We start from the raw sequence: 17544 nt of genomic DNA, 5'->3' as shown, positions 1-17544 counted from the left end.
GGTTCCCTAAAAAATTTTAGCCTATTCTGTTTAGCTGTTTCGCCAGCTATAACTAATTCATACCAACATAAATATATATGAGCGAAGAGCTTTATTATATTGACTACCTAAAGTGGCCGTGGAATTTAAAAAATATATATTTTTTTAAATCGAATTAAAAAAATAGTTCAATATTTTAGCCTATGATACCCCCTGGTACACATGGGTTCCTTTAAAAAATACAGCCAATTTGAGCCGTTTTGCCAGCTATAGCTAACATATATACGTACTAATATAAATATATATATGAGGGAAGAACTTTATTATATAATAGCTGAAGGGCCCGGCGTAGCCCCCCTCATCGCAATTCCTTGATTTACATAATCCTTTCAAGACTTCTTCCTTCCTTGTTCTCTTCTTGGAAGTATTTAATATTTTAGATCATTCTACTTCACGTAGAAAATAAATTGAAGGGGAGGGGTTAAAAAAAATAACAAAAATTGTAAACAAAGCTCGGAATTTTATAAAAAAAAGGTTCTTAAGCTGTAAGCGTAATTTAAGATGACCCTCCATCCCTATTTACAACGGCTGTCTTACGGTCAAGTGTGAATAAGATATCAATGTTTATAATTTCGAAAACTGAATTTTCAATTGGGGTTTCTTCTACACAAGGTATACTTGCGAATTTCCACTGAAGAAAAACGTAGAGAAACTATAAGAACTAAGAAACCTAGAAAAATATCTCAGGACAGGAATGTTTTTGATCAGCAATAATCAAATAGAAAAATAATGATATAGTAATTATTTTACTATGTAAATACAAGTATTCATCTGTACATACATTCAACGAAGGGAATATTTTTAATCATATTTTATTATACCAAAAATCCTGGAAACCAGGATAGAACTATAGGATTAGTACAGAATATTGCAGTTGTGATGGATTTTATATAAATTTTAAACTTTATTTTTTATGTCCAATTAAAGTCCATATATAGTTAGTTGTGAAAGTAAAAAGAGATCTGTTAAATCAAGAATAAAACTAAAAAAGATGATTTAATTGTAGAAAACATCCTTTGATAAATTTTTATGCCAAAATTAAAGAAATTACTTATATATTTTTTTTTAATATTTGAACGTGTCGGAACTGTTCCTCTATAAAACAATCTGATATTATTATGCTGTATAGGTGCTAAGTATGGACGGGAACTATATCAAGGAGCTGGGAAAGGACGCCTTTGCCTCTGCAGGCCTGATCAATCTTCAGAAAATCTCGATGAAGAACTGCCAGATCCAGAGGATTCACGAGGACGCATTCTCCAAGCTCAACATCCTCACGGAGGTTAATCTAGGTAAGATTAAAATTGCGGGTTTTTTAGAAATTAAATTGCGAAATTTTTCTGACACAAATTTGCGCAATTTTTTCTTTTAATGTCTGTATAAATTGCTTATGTTTGCCTATTATTGTTTAAATGAATGTTGCTGATGTTGCTAAAGTGGATTAAACTAATATTAAACTAATACCCTAAGGAGTATTCTATAAACTGCTGATATTTTCTTGTTGAGAACAATTGTAAATGTTTACAACAAGTCTACCCTAGTAAATAAAGCAGTAGGTCAAGTGATCCTTTACTCATAGAAAGCCATGTCCTAAATGCTTCGGATGATCAAGAATGCAAGAGATATCCATGCTTATATCATTTCAAATTGATCATTTTCCATTGTGGCCTGGGCAATTCTTAAATCCTATCAGAAGATTTTTTTGCCCTCCATGATAATTTAGGATTTGAAATTAAATCTGAAATCCTTTATTTCAGATACTTATTTTTTTTTTTGCAAAATTCACTTTAGTTTAAATGAAGTGTGTTAGTTTAATATTGTCAAAAGCAGTTTTTTTAAAAGTACTGCCATGATCTAGCCTGAAAATAACATCTTCTTTTGTTCTGTAAAGATTCAATTCCCGAAATATATAACTTCCTGGGGTCTCACAATCTTCTACCAAATTGAATATTAGAAAGACCATTTAGAACATTATTACATTTTCCTAGTTACACGACCAGACATGTAATATGTAAAAATATTTTTTCACTTTCGGTTGTTATCAATTCCTCATGCTAATGTTGCTGATTTTTTTATATTGCGGTGATAAAATATACACCCGCCGGACTGTTCCGTTCAAATTTTCTTCAAATGATAAACATATTCTCAATAAAAAGTATGACGACATTTCATCTATTACACTTTTTTTGAGCATTATTAAATTTTTCATTAATGTTTGGAAATTGTACAACTGAATCAACATTTTTATTTTGCAAGTTTTGTGAGGGTATACAGATTTAAAAGTTTAAAACTAGTTGGATCAAATTTGTCAAGTTAAGAATTGATAATCTGTCCACTTCATCAGGGATATCTTTTTAACTAAAATTCTGTCCCCTCCCCCTCCCTCCTTCTTCTGTAATATAAGAAGATATGAGTGACAAAATTAATTAAAATTTAAATTTCTTTAAATTGTTATTTCAATATTACTAATCGTTACACAGACTTTTTTTAGCTAGAGTTAAAATAAAATGGCGAAGCCCAGTCTTGTACATTAACGAAATAGCGAAGTAAAAAAAGAGTAACAAAACTTTTACAAGGGTCATGGGTCAAATGTACTTAGCACTACCAGAGGGTGCAGGTGCTTCGTTTTTGTTTTATTCAGAAGTAAACTCAGATTTGTTAAGGACGGAACGGTTTTTAACAGTTATTTTGTGTTTAGAGGGAAATAATCTGACGAAAATCCCGCAGAAGACCTTCGACGGGAACAACAGGCTGCAGACCATCATCTTGGCCAGGAACCAGCTCGAGTACCTTAAGGTAAATATTTGGTTAGGAATTTACCCCCTCCTCTTAAATATTTACGAGGGTGATCAAGGCTTTCAAAAATGGGGTAAATTTCATAAACCTTGATGATGATTGTTGAATAAGATATATATCCCCTGTATTTTCAAATTTCATGTGAGAAAATTTAAATATATATTTATCAAACGCGGACAAAAATTATTTTTGATTAAATGAAAACTATTATTATGTTCAGGAATACCAATTTCCCCCTCTACCTAATCTGAAGAAGATTGATTTATCGAGAACAGGTAACTCCGGCAAATGGTTATTTGTTGTTCGGGCAAACGGTCAGGTCATTTGTTGTTTGGACAACGGTCATATCTTTTTTTGTTCGGGAAACTGTCAAATCGGGCATTGAATGTTATGAAAAAAAATTATTTTAAAAAAACCCCAGCCTTCTGGTGTTTTTGTATAGTTCGTTTTTTTTGCTTTTCTAATTTTTTCAAGTTTAAAATTAACTTTTGGATCAAATCTAACATCTGGAATCTGCAGTGTTCATTTGTCAAGGATTAAATTCTTTAAACGGATCTTAAAAAGTCAACCTAATCAGATACATTGCAGCATAATAAAATTATAAGTCATGTTGAATTAAGCAATAACCAAGTCATTTATTTTAACTTAAAAGTTCATATTATGCGTGGACTCATAAAAATGAACGTGTTGGGGACTCATAAAAATAAATGGCCCCGATCTGATTAGCATAATGGCTGCATGGAAGGGGAATAATTGAAAACATTCAAACAATAGAAATGTATATTTAATGAAAAAGTAAAATTAAAAATACTAATCAACCTTTAAAAAAATAAACTTTTAAAACATTTTACTAGTTTAAACTAAATATTAAGAGCAAGTCTAAAAATTCTTCCAGATGTAAATTAATTATTCATCAAGTTGGTAAACATCCATCCATGTTATATTCATGTTATGTATACGTTTAAATGAAAATAAATTGAAAATTTCTTGAACTTCTTTTACCTTAGCTCAATCTTTATTTTTGAGGTTCGATATTTTGAAAATACAAATTGCTAAAAACTAATTTTACCCTAAAATTCTTCAAAACTGTTTAAAAATCCACAAAAAACCATGAATTTTTTGTAAAATTATTTTGGCCCACTTTTTCCTCCTAAAAATTTGTTTCTTTGTTGCATTTTCAAAGATTAACATTATTGTAAAAATACCCTATTCCCCTCCCCTAAAACAAATAGATGAAAAAAATGTATGAAACAGGTTATAATGATAGTACACAAGTTTAATTAAACCGTTATTACTATTAATAAAAGCGTAATCAATTTTCTTTATTAATTTAAGGAAAAGTTTAATAAAAATGTTATTTACAATAAAGAAACATAAAAGTAAACAAGTTAATTGATATTACATTACCTTTTACAATAATTATCAAATTTTCTGTAAAAAAGCAATATTTTAACGCAGTATTTTCAGTTGTTAGTTAAGTAAACCTTTATATATTTTATAATTGTTTATTTTACTTTTTATCGTTATTTTTTGTTAGACTCTTGTTTTTTTTTAGGTTTAAGAGAAATGAGTCAGAAAGCTTTTAACAATTTAGCTCAGAGTGTAGAAGAGATAGATCTCAGGAATATACATTCATCAATCATTCATCATTCATCATTCATTTATTGAATTATTCATCTATCATTTCATTCAACTTTCATTTCGTCATTTAAGTCATCATTTATTTAGTATCATTTGTCATTCATTCATTGTTCATTTATCATTCATTTGTCATTTCATTCATCCGTCATTTATTTTTTAACTATTAATATCTCTGCAGTTAGTTTACTCCTCTACCTAGTTAATTACTCTGCAGTTAGTTTACTCCTCAACCATGTTAATTACTCTGCAGTTAGTTTACTCCTCTACCATGTTAATAACTCTGCAGTTAGTTTACTCCTCTACCATGTTAATTACTCTGCAGTTAGTTTACTCCTGTACCTAGTTAATTACTCTGCAGTTAGTTTACTCCTCTGCCTAGTTAACTACTCTACAGTTAGTTTACTCCTCTACCTAGTTGATTACTCTGCAGTTAGTATACTCCTACTATGTTAATTACTCAACAGTTAGTTTACGTCTCTACCATGTTAATTACTCTGCAGTTAGTTTACTTCTCTACCATGTTAATTACTCTGCAGTTAGTTTACTTCTCTACCATTTTAATTACTCTGCAGTTATTTTACTCCTCTACCATTACTCTGCAGTTAGTCTACTCCTCTACCATGTTAATTACTCTGCAGTTAGTTAACTTCCCTACCATGTTAATGACTCTGCAGTTAGATTACTTCTCTACCATGTTAATTACTCTGCAGTTAGTTTACTTCTCTACCATGTTAATTACTCTGCAGTTAGTTGTGTATATTTCATGAATAAAAACATTCCCCCTTGGTACTAATTTTTTTCCCCCAGATTTTTTCTCTGGATCAGGGCAAATAAATGATTTTCATGGTAAATAAACGTATTTGTGCGATAAAACTTGCCTTAAAATATCTATTTTTTTTATTTTTTTTTTCTCCAATTTAACAGAAATCATTTCATCCTTTAGCTTCCTGGGGGGGTGGGGGTAATTCTTAAAGTTTTACACCCCCTACTTGTAGTCTTCTAGTATAGTATTTTTAAATGTGTATTGTGAGAGTTTTCTCTCAATAAATCCTGTTTTTATCCTTCAAATCTTATCATAATTCAAGGGAAATATATAGATGTTGTTGTTTTTTCTTTTCCACACTCTGATTCAATCTTTAGTTTATCCCACTAGGATATCAAAAAACGGAATAAATGTGCTAAACTCATTTGCTCGTCTTCAAGTTCAACCCATCTTGCATTTGGCTATTAGAGAGATCAGTTACACAAACGTGATTTGATACCATTGAGTTTTTTAGGATCTTTAATTTGTTTGGAATATTATCGGAACAAAAATTCATAGAACTTATTTTTCAACTAAATCTAATGAATGTGTATATCTGTAGTGGTAATCAACTGAAGAGTATAGTAGAAACAACCTTTCTTCCACTACCGAGCTTGAAGGTAATAAATTTATTTAGTCTAGTAAGACGCATTATCAACATTATTTATTATTGTGAGCTTTTTGTTCTAGTAAGGAGAGTTAATTGTGAATTGAGAAAAGACGGTATTAAATTTGTTTTAATAAAAATGGGATTAGAAAAATCAGTGTTTCGGATCCGGATCCGGATCCGAATCAAAATGATATGGATCCGAAACACTGCGAAAAATTACTGATTTTGACCTACTAGTGACAATAAGGTGGTTTCAGGTCTATGAACTTTTAAAAACTATCGTCTTTTTAAATATCATTTATTGAAAAATTGTTTTTTTAAAACGGTCGGTTTCACAAACGATAGTTTTTCGTTTTTTGAAAATCATTTTTTAAGAAACGATAGTTTTCAAAAACTATTATTATGCGTTTTTTGAAAGTTCAAAACGAGTGGTTCGTTGTTTGTGAAGTGTTAAGTTCTTTTCGAGTTATTTCTATGCTAATTCTTAAAGCTCTTAATTTTTGGATCAATACACACGAAAAAACATCAGAATAACAACTGGTTTAGAGAGAGAACTGAGTTTCCAACGTTTAAATCTCTAGTCCTTTGTATTGTTCTCGAGTAATCATGGGAAATTATGAAAATTTGTATCCCACTTTTGAAACCTTCCTCTCCTCTAACAATTAAACTGTATAAAATAAAATGGTACTCTGTACGAGCTTTAATATTTTTATTTTCAGTTTTTCAAATTTTGAATTAAAATTCCCCAAGATTACAAATGTCTTCACCGTAAATCCTTTTTTCTAATATATTTCACTTTACTTTTGACTTTTTAAAATCTAGCTAAGCCAGGTCAGCCTATGCCTACAGTTTTTGAATGCAAGTATTTATTTATTCATGGCTTTTAGGGCGTTTACCCCCCTTTTCTTTTAACAATTTTAGCTGTTAAATGTTGTTCTGATAGTGGCTATTCTAAATTTTTTTTTATAAATATTTAACAATTTTTGAGGATTTGTTCAAAGTAAGTTGGTGCAATTTAAAAAATAATAATTGTCAACATTTTTTCTTCTCAAAAGCTCTTCAATTTAATGAGTTATGATAAAAACCAAATTACTTCAGTTTGACGTGGCCTACATCTTTTTTCAAGAATTATTACCCCTTCCTATAAAACCCTTTCCCCCCCCCCATCCCCCTCCTCCTACCATCCAATCTTGTTTCCTAATTCATTTTNGAACATACTTACAGGGGGGTATATTTTGCAACCCTCCCCCTCGTCAATTTTTTTTTCTCCAAAATATAGAAACAAACCTATGTTAAAATTGAGAAATGCAATAAAACAAAATTAAATGTAAAGCTGACAACAAAATTTAAAAGACTAAGTCCCATTGCTTAACCCCTATGCTTTGAAAATCATTCTTTAAAAAAAAAAGATAAAATCCGTGCTTTAGCAAACTCACACCCGAACACTCAATTTTGGCCAGATAAGTTTGGTATTCTGGTTCTTATGACTTTCAATCAGAGCAAAGTAGAGAAGATTGCAAAAAAGGACATTTATTCCAAGATATGGACTTCTATCATAATATTTCATGGCATTTACAAATCTTGATTTGGCTCTAGGCAAACCATGCTGTGGGTGTATATTTTCTTTCCCCCCCCTCTACCTAGTTAATTACTCTACAGTTAGTTTACTCCTCTGCCTAGTTAATTACTCTGTGCAGAAAAGCCAGGGATATATATTTTCTTAAGACGTACGACGCAATTTCAAACGACTTATATTGAAATTTTTTCATTGTTTTTGTTTTATTATTAAAGAAAAAAAATAAAACTTTATTTTTGAATGAATAAGATCAGATATAATTTCAATTTTTTAAAAAAAGATTATTGTTTTTCTCTTGTAAACAGTATTTATTATATTCTTTATTTTTTATATTATTTTACAAATATATTTTTAGTGAATTATAAACTACGTTTCTCTCTAATAAACTAATTAATCCAGGGTAAACAGTTATAAAACCTGCTTGTAATTACTCTTGTCATTAAGGTTTATAGGTTTAGTAGGTTTTTTTTCTAATTACAGAAAATTATTACATTTTACACTGCAGAGGTGTATAATGTATATTTTCTTGGTCATTTTTCTCCCCAGAAGGTTTGATAAATCAGGTGTTTCGCTGAATTAATGAAAATAGATGATTTTCAGGGTGAAATTAATTAAAATTTTGGGTAAAAAGTGGGAAAAAATGAAAATTTGCCTTTTGATGGCCAATTTTTTTATTTTTTTCCACTCAGATCTTATAAATTTAAATCTTTAAGATAAAGTTCATAATAATTTCAAAATAAAAAAGAGTTTCTGGATATTGGGGGAACTGGTGGGTAACATTTGTGAGTTTCTCTCCGTTTTCTGTTATGTCTAAAAAAAACTGCCAAATCATGGGAGGACAGATATCAGATTAAAGCTATATTAACCGTATATTTATTAAAAGTTTAACATAACTACGAAAAATTCTTTAAATATACACCCCTGAAACCATGTTTGTCTCGTGTATAATTTTTTAAGTCTTGTCAAATTTTTAAATTGTGGTTTCAAAGCACACCTTCCGTTCCCACTAATAGGCCAATTATATCTCTTTTTCGTAATATCACGTCTTTACCAAATTTAAATATTTTTTCGAATATTCTGGTATTATGACCTAAATTATTTTAATAAAAATAGTTTTTTTTGCAACAAATTCAATAGTTAATGTTTGCAAAATAAAAAAACTGCCCTATTAAAGTGTACTCTATGGTCCAATTATATTTCATTTTTGTAATTTCACGTCTTTGAATAGATCATAAATGAAATTTTGTCTTCTATTTTAGAATTGCATATTTACTAAAAGAAACTTACCTTCGTGTGGGGGAGGGGGGGGGGTTCATTATTTGTGATTAGAAATGGGCATAGTTTAGGAATATTTCATACCTTTTCTCAAGAATCTTAGATGAGTATAATTTTTCAAAATTTTATTCTGAATTATTTAACATCAATTACTTTGATGTGGTAGATTTTACTTTGACAAAAGCTGGGTCACCAAACTAGTTTCTTAAATCAATTATTTCAGATTGAAAAAGAGATTTATAGAGGCCATGAATTTTGGAATAAAATACAATTTTCAGATTTTCATAAGTTAGAAGAAGTTGGAATGTTTCAAAAATAAAAACTAAACAAAAATGATGCATATTGCACATCTCTATCCTTTGTATGGAAACTATCCCAAACTTTGAAGGATTTTGGTTTGAATAATACTCTGAATAGGAAGCAACAAATCAGAGGGTTTAGACCAACATTTTAGGGATTTAAAGGGACTTGGCAACGTAATTTATAGTAATCCTCTGATTTAAGACTTACATACGTAATACACAACAGAACCTTTGAACCATATTGTGAGCAAAATGGTTATAAACAAGATTAAAAACTACGATATCTTCCTCATTTTGCTCAGATAAAGGCTTAAAGGTTATGTTTTGTTATGGGGTATGCAAACATTAAATACGTTGACAGTCCCTTAAATAACAAATCAGATGGTTTAACCCAATTCCCCACATTTAAATTGGTTTAAACCAATATTTCAGAGTTTAATGTTTACGTACTAAAGGTTAAGCACGACTAAGGATTAGTTCTGCTAAATAAAAACATGAATGTCAAATTTTAAAAGTAAATCCAAACAAAAACTGCTTAAACCTGGTTTACGATGGAATCACTTTAAAGGGGGGAGGGAGGGAAGGGGAAGAAAGGGATATTGGCCAATAAATCTGTCTACTTACTTTCTAGAAAGAAAACCTTAAAATTGGGTTGATATTAGATATTTCTTTCTACGTTCATCTAATATTTTGGCAGCAGACGGATTCCTCACAAAAGATTCATTGTCATCGTGGATTGATTGTATTTTGATGAAACTGCCGCTGAAGATTCCTTATTATGAGGGTGGGGAGGCAAATTTTCTTACCTTGAGAGTGGGAAAGCACGTTATTTTATAGCTTTTTGCTATAAATAAAAACAAATGACAAAAAAGTTGGGTGACTGGGTGGCCAAATTTCATGTCGTTAAGGACGGTCGGGGGCGACATTTTCAAAAAGTTTGAGCTTATAGTGAACACAATCAAATCACAGATATGAAGTATTAATAATATATAAGGTGGCCGAAATGTACGACTGTACGGATTTTTTTCAAATTGTACGGTTTTTTAGCCTGGAAATATTTTTTGACTCATTTCAGCAAACTTTGCTAATTCTATTTTACTTGTTTCTCCTCTCATTCTCATCCTAATTTACTTGTTTCTCCTCTACTTGTATAATGTATATATATGTATGAAGGTAAATTTTTGCAGATTGATTTAAAAGCAATGTAAAGACTGCACCTGCTTAAGAAGTTTAACCCTCACACATGAAAACAAAGGACATTAAATGAACAAATGAAGAAGAAAAATAGAATTTTGATGTGTTTTTTCAAAAATTGTTTATTTTTCTACGGATTTTTTTAAAATGTAGGGATAGTACGGATTTTTACCCCAAGAATGTACTGATTGTACAGATTTGTTCTGAAAATGTACGGATTTTTGTACGAAGGATTTTTTCAAAACATTTTTGGCCACCTTGACTATATTATTTTCCTTGAACTTGTTTTAAACCGGTTTCTGATAATGATCTTATCTAGCCTTTGCATCTTAAATGTACAAGTAGTTTTTGGGTTCAAACATCAATTCTCTCTTGCAAACAGCATAATTAATGGTAATAGGAGGAGGTGGGGTTAGCAGGAAACTAAAGTTTTAAAGGGACTTTAAAATAACCCTCGATGCATGGATGAAAATTTGTCCATTGAAATCTTAATTTGGTCAAAAATGAGGAAGATACTGGATCGCTCTTTTTTGACTCAAAGTGTTTAATTCTGATAATTTCTTGATTGCCCCATACCAGCAAGAAATGCGCTAGTCACTTTAGCAGAGAAACTGCAAATTAAATTAACTGTCCAAATAAACGGAAACTTGGATATATAATTTAAACTTGATCAGACAGTTTAAGTAAAAATTCGGCATTGCTAATTGCCATCTTTCCATTGAGGGTCAATTTAAATTCCACCAACAGTCCCTTAAACATTCTTTTTTTCAGACGCTGCGGCTCCATGATAATCCCTGGGTCTGTGATTGTCAGCTCAAAAGTTTTAGAGACTACGCTGTTCACAGGTCAGTAATAAAATGGATTTAAGTGGCAATGTTTTAAAAATGGACAAAAAGAAGATTAGGAACGTTTTTTTAAAAAAAGCAGAAAACAGGGAGAAAATCGGAAAGGAACATTCAAAAAAGAAATAGTTTTTGCTGGGGGAATATTTTTTTGGAAGAAATCATCCTTTCCCCCCCTTCTTGGAAAATTGTTTTCCTCCTGATGTTAACTTAGGGATTTCTTCGCTGAATTGGGAAAATAAACGATTTTTATGGGGTTAAAAATGATTTCGGGTAAAACTTAAAAAAATTATCATAAAGACTTCCCTAATAATGTCCAATTTTGCAGGTTTTCCTTACTTCATCTAGAATTATTTACCCCCATCCCCGGGCATTGGAAATTTCGCATGCAGGGTTACATGGAATTACGTTTAAGGGGGCAGGGGAAGGAAAAAGGACCAGGCTAACTTATTACAAATAATTTGTTTACTTTATTATTGTTTGTATCTATAAACTAGTTTCTAACTTGTATAAACTATTTCTCTTCCCAAACTTAATTTTACTACATTATAAATACACTATCTCCAAGGACAGGGCACGTTTTTTCATTTCGTTTAAAATACACTATCTCCTAGGACTGAGCACGTTTTTACATTCATTAACTTTTTTAATATTGTCTATTGTCCATTTTATAAATATCTATCTATCTATTTTAGCACCTGTCAATTCAACCCTGAAAGGGAAGGTTTTGTTACGTTTTAAAGATTGTAATTTTGAGAGGAAATTTTTTTTTTAATTCACTTTTTATTAATATTTTTTTTACTTTGTTTTGTTCTCTTATTCTATTTGTCAACTTATCTACTTATTTATCGATCTACTTAAATGTTTTCCATCTATCTATCTATCTATCCATCTATCTTTCTATCTATCTAACTACATACCTATCTATGTAGGAACCCCTAAAAAAAACCGAGAAAGAAAGATTTTTTTTGCGTTTTAAAGATATTATTTTGGGGATGGGAATATTTTAAAATTTACTAGAAATTATATTTTTTTATGTAACTTATTAATCTCTAACTCGTGTTTCCTTTTTTCTATCATATTAACTAATTGTTTATCTATTCATCTATCTATCTAACATCTATCTATCTATCTATCTAGGAACCTGAATAACCCTGAGCCTAAATGTTTTGAACCGGACAGGCTGGCAGATAAAACCTGGACGGATGTTAAATCCCTAGAGTTTGCCTGTAAACCAACTATCAAGGTATGAACTTATCAATTTTTGCAAAAACCTGTGTAAAATACGACTGTTGACCTCTTCAGTTTTAATGCCACTACCCCTATAATTCAATGCTTATTTATTTTTCACATTTACGTCAAAGGTTATTTTTCCAAACACCAGAAATTTGTTGCAATTAACTTTTTTATTTTAATAATTTTTGAAACTTTTGTGAATCTTGGGATGAAGCATTGATCTCCATCTTAAGCAGACCTAAGGATTTATTAAATCACTCTTCGATATCTCGTGGTGCCCACATTGGATATCGAGATACTGAAGTTCCGATCACTTGCCTCTAACTCTAATTTCCTTTTACCTATATCTATGTAGCCCGATATTTCAAACTTAGACCAATTGATCTAGCAATATTTGTATTTATATATATTTCTACGACACATGTTGCAAAGATAAAAGGATTTGAGTTTGTGGCGAATTACTTTCTGATTTATGTAAACCTGTAAAGTAAATGTACATGTGCTCAGTATATTCCACCATTTTCTTTCAACCAAGTTTCCAAAATTTAATTTTGTTCAAGAATCCTGGATTTCGGAAACTTTTTTAATATCCTCTATCGATTAAAATATCTCTGTAAAGTTTTTATTTGTGCACATAACAAAGTTAGGTTATATTTGAACCAAACACTACAAAAAATCAACCGAGTTTTTGCCACAAGCACAAATTTTCTATTCCCCATATCTTAACAACCTGATGGTAAATACCTATAATATTTCAAACTTGGATTAAGTAGAATTTATTAGTTTGAAATATCAAAGGTCTACTAAATAGGGTCTAATTTATTTATTTATCTATTTTACTTAATAATGTATCCAATTATTTGTGTTGGAATTCATATTTATTTATTTATATTTATTTATTTATTTATTTATTTATTTCATATATTTATATCTTCAATTACAATTTGACAACCGTACAAAGTGGACACTTACAGTTTCTTTATATTTTCTACACATTCCTTACGAATAGTTTATTCCCTGAGGGCATATTTTTTTCTTACATTTTCCCAGAGGGAGGGGGGGGGGTTATTCGGGAGACTTAATCTTTTATCCCCGACTGATAACCGGAGTTGCATATGTTTTGGAAATTTTGTTTAAAAAAAAGATTTCCACAAAATGTCAAAAAACGTATGAAAATTGGTTTCAGTTGTATATTTTACATATTTTTTTTTTTTAAACTGCACAAATATTATTTGCTTCGCTTTTGTGCTTATTATTTTAAATTTGTGTTATATAACATTTTATTTGCTTGTCTAGTCTGTCTGAAGCGATTGTTCAAACTAAATAAAAAACACATTGTTTTGGTTTCCAGCCCTGATATTTGTTCTTGCTCTGGTTTGTTTTATCATTGTAAAGTGTAGCCCTGGGAAACAAGAGAACTGTGCAATTCTTTATTTATCTCAAATATTGCGAATTTATACCCTCATTTTTGCACAGTTTAGAATCCAATTTTGCAACCATGGGGCCGAGAGGATCTAGGCTTGCATAACAATGTTGTAAAACTGGTTTTATGAATATTTTGGGATAAAGTTGTCAAATTTTAGACAATCACCGAACCACAGCTAAAAACCCAGGAAAGACAATTAAAAACAAAAATAAAAAACCTATAACAAAAAAATCTAATTTTTTGAAATTCACTATTACTTGCTTACATACAAGAACTTCATTTTTTAAAACACAATGGTCATAGCTGTAACAAATAATTAAAAGAAAAGTTAAAATCGTATAATTTGTACAGCAATCAAATTTAGAAAGTACACAAATAACCCCTTTTTAACCTTGAAATCAGCTTTTATATCTTTCAAGCATTTATTTATTTTTCCACTGTTTCAAGTTCACAGTTTTCCCTGATTTAACAAAGGAGTCTTTTGTTTTTATATTACCTCGTAATCAGAGCTTCATAATAGAGGCCATGGGCATTGGACAATACTTAAGTTTGTTTTACAAAAAAAACTTTTAAACATGTTTGGACTTAAAATACGATCGACAAATATCTGCAAGTTTTTCATATTTCAAAATTGTTCTTTTTAAACATTTGCTTTCCTCACAATTGCCAAATTTTAACCCCTGAAACAAGAAATTTGCAAAAACGAACAAAACATTTTTTTTTATTTGGTTCGTTTTTTATTTTCTATCCGGGTTTAAAACATTGCACAGTTTACAGAAAACAGAGAAATTTTAAAGGTTTATTTACTGTAATTAGATAAATGGATTAGTAGAAATAAGCCAGCACTGGGGCTGGAAATCATAATTGCAAGGGATCCTCCATGCATCCTCTGATCAAGTATGACTTTTATATCAATGTTTACTAGTTTGAAATAAGATTATTCACCCCAAAAAAGGCACTTACAACCTAAAAACGACAAATTTGGATTTCAAATCCCTTAACGCGCAAAAATAAAATATCGATGACTCGAAAAGCTATAAATTTATAGATCTGTGTTTCTGTATTTGGTTGAAAGGTTGGGCTCTGGAGAAGATGGATGGCTGGTTTTATTCCGTGTTTACTGCAGAGATTACCTAAACTGGTTTTTGTAGTACGTTTCTGCGCACTTTTTGCACTGCTTTCATTAGGGGGCCGGGTTAGGAAAGGAGTCTACTTTGGAATTCTAGCATTCATCTGTATTAGGAATACAGATAAATCAACATTTGTTTGTTTAATCTTTAAATCTTCCAAGGCACTGTAGGATCAAGGATGGATGAGATATCCTTTTTTGGCTAAAAATTGATTATTTTCTGTCATGGTTTTTTATAATTAAAAGATGAAAATTATCAAAAATGAACACTTATGATGTGTCTGTAAATGACGAAATCCTCTTTTCTTCAGAATGAGGTTTACGGGTCATTTTAAATTAAGACTTAAACATCACTTTTTTAAGGACAACTTTCTAAATATTCACAGTGAAATTTTGTTTGAAACATTTCCTAAATCCTTTAAATTCTCGCCTCTTGAAGCGAGTACACACAAAGAATATTAATACGTCGACAGTATAAAGTATGTTCTACTTGATATAAAGATGAATGATGTTTTTTCAATTTAAACTAAATATTCAATTTTTTTGTTTACTTTTGTTTAGAATAGAGCCGGGTTATATTCTTTTAAAAACGCGAGGTTTTATTAATTGTACAATTTCTATGGTTCACGCTTCTTTTGACTATTTAAAATCATAATTTGCGTCGTATTCCTTTTTCCACATTTTTATGGTTCCCACTGTACACATTAATGTTGTGTATATGTTTATTAAAAGGATGTACTTAAGAGAACGGTACAACGTACATGTAATGTTTAAGGGTACTCTAGAATACTGTACGTACAAAATCTTGGTCTACACTCTACAACAGAGCACTGTACATTTAATATCTAGGTGTACAACAGATTACTGTACGTGTAATATCTAGATGTACTACTGAGTATTGCACAATAAATGTGATATCTGGTTTACTGATTACTTATGTACTGTTTATATATTATCTAGGTTTTACTTCAGAGTACCGTAAGTGTAATACTGTGCGACGTACAAACTATATCCAGGTGTACAACACAGTACTGTACATGTAATATTTAGGTATACAACCGACGTGTGTATGCTCAGTCTGGTTGGAATGTAACCCTGACCTGCCATATTACTGGAAACCCTGTACCGAGTACTAGGTAAGATCTCGCAAACTGAACCAAAGTTTCTGTGTATTTGCTATTTTATCTTTATTGACCTTTTTTGGACATTCTGATTTACCCAATAGTCTTTCCCTTCTACATTGTTTACAATAACGCACAGTATTCAATATTTTTGACATTATTTTAACTTATTTGACATTTTTTGCTGAACTTTTAATATTATTTGAAAACTAGCTGGGAACCCAGCTTTGTCTGGCTACTGAACTTCTTTTACTTACTCAATTTAGCATTTTTAAACTAACCTATGAAGAATTCCGTGGCTCAACCAAGTTCACTAATCAAATTTGAGGCAAATCGGTCAATGAGTTCCTGAAAAAAAATCAGACATACAAACTTATTTTACTACTTTATTTATGTTGAATGTAGATGTTACCAAAACAGACTTGTTGATGAAGGCTTCGTCAATACGAACTGAGTTACCTTATTTGACCGTATAGTTTGTTTGATTGTAGTTGGTCGTTTTTGACCTTTTTGGTTTGAACTTACCTCTAATTGAACTTTTTTGACCTTGATTGACCTTGATTGACCTTGATTGACCTTGATTGACCTTGATTGACCTTGATTAACCTTGATTGACTTTGATTGACCTTGATTGACTTTGATTGGTCCTGATTGACCCTGATCGACCTTTGTAACCTACTTTTGTAACCTTGTAGATGGGTGCTGGCAGGACGGGTTATCCACGATAATGCTGCTCCATTACATTCAAACAGTCTTGCACAACAATATATTCTTCAGGAGGTCGCTCTAGGACCAGGTTAATATTCTATTCATCTATTGGACCATCATTTTATCCTTTCATTCACCCATCCCATCTTTCATTTTATTTATCCTTCTTTTCTGTTCATTGGAATCTTCCTTCATCTTTCCTTTTCTTCATCTATTCATTCCGTTTATCTTTAATTTTATTTATTCTTCATCCTTTTCAAATCATTGCAATATTCCTTCATTCATCCTTTCATTAATCCTTCATCCTATTATTCATCCATTCATCCGGCCCTTCATCTTTCATTTTATTCATCATTCATCCATTCATCCGGCCCTTCATCTTTCATTTTATTCATCCTTTTATTTTTCACTTTATTCATCATTCATCCATTCATCCCCTTCATCTTTCATCTAATTTATCCTTCATCCTTTTCTGTTCCTTTCATTCATCCGTCATCCATACTTTCATTCATCCTTCATATTTCCTTTCTCCTTTCTTTCATAGTCGTTTCTTTTCTTTATTCTTGTATTTATCCTTCATTTATTTTTTAATTCATACTCTCATCTTTCATCCTTTTTTACCTTTTATTCATTTTTAATTCTGAAGTTTTCTCATCTTTTTATTTTTTCTGTTATAGTTAATCTATTTGTTTCAATTAGAAATTTTTCACAAAGATTTCAAGGGTTTGATTATTATTTTAACAGTTTTTATTAGACAGATGATATAATATAGTGCAATCTGATTTCACATCAAGTAAAAATAATATTGATCGTTACAACATTTTTTAATATGAAATTTGAATCTTAT

At 30.6% G+C, this 17544-nt stretch overlaps 1 protein-coding gene across 1 annotated transcript in view; it reads left to right on the top strand.

Moving 5' to 3' along the window:
* Positions 1 to 17544, top strand: part of LOC111703003 (leucine-rich repeat-containing protein 24) — a 39578-nt gene that overhangs the window by 16849 nt on the left and 5185 nt on the right. The window contains exons 5-13 of the mRNA XM_023474841.1: positions 1169 to 1331; positions 2738 to 2835; positions 3056 to 3110; positions 4391 to 4457; positions 5841 to 5898; positions 11007 to 11080; positions 12218 to 12323; positions 15919 to 16004; positions 16685 to 16785. Of these exons, the coding sequence (XP_023330609.1) occupies positions 1169 to 1331; positions 2738 to 2835; positions 3056 to 3110; positions 4391 to 4457; positions 5841 to 5898; positions 11007 to 11080; positions 12218 to 12323; positions 15919 to 16004; positions 16685 to 16785 (808 nt within the window). The remainder of the gene's footprint in view (positions 1 to 1168; positions 1332 to 2737; positions 2836 to 3055; positions 3111 to 4390; positions 4458 to 5840; positions 5899 to 11006; positions 11081 to 12217; positions 12324 to 15918; positions 16005 to 16684; positions 16786 to 17544) is intronic.

Source organism: Eurytemora carolleeae, unplaced genomic scaffold (genome assembly GCF_000591075.1).
Source record: "Eurytemora carolleeae unplaced genomic scaffold, Eaff_2.0 scaffold417, whole genome shotgun sequence".
Lineage (NCBI taxonomy): Eukaryota > Metazoa > Arthropoda > Copepoda > Calanoida > Temoridae > Eurytemora > Eurytemora carolleeae.
The sequence above is the reverse complement of the archived record's forward strand: the minus strand, read 5'-3'. Positions and strand labels throughout refer to the sequence as shown.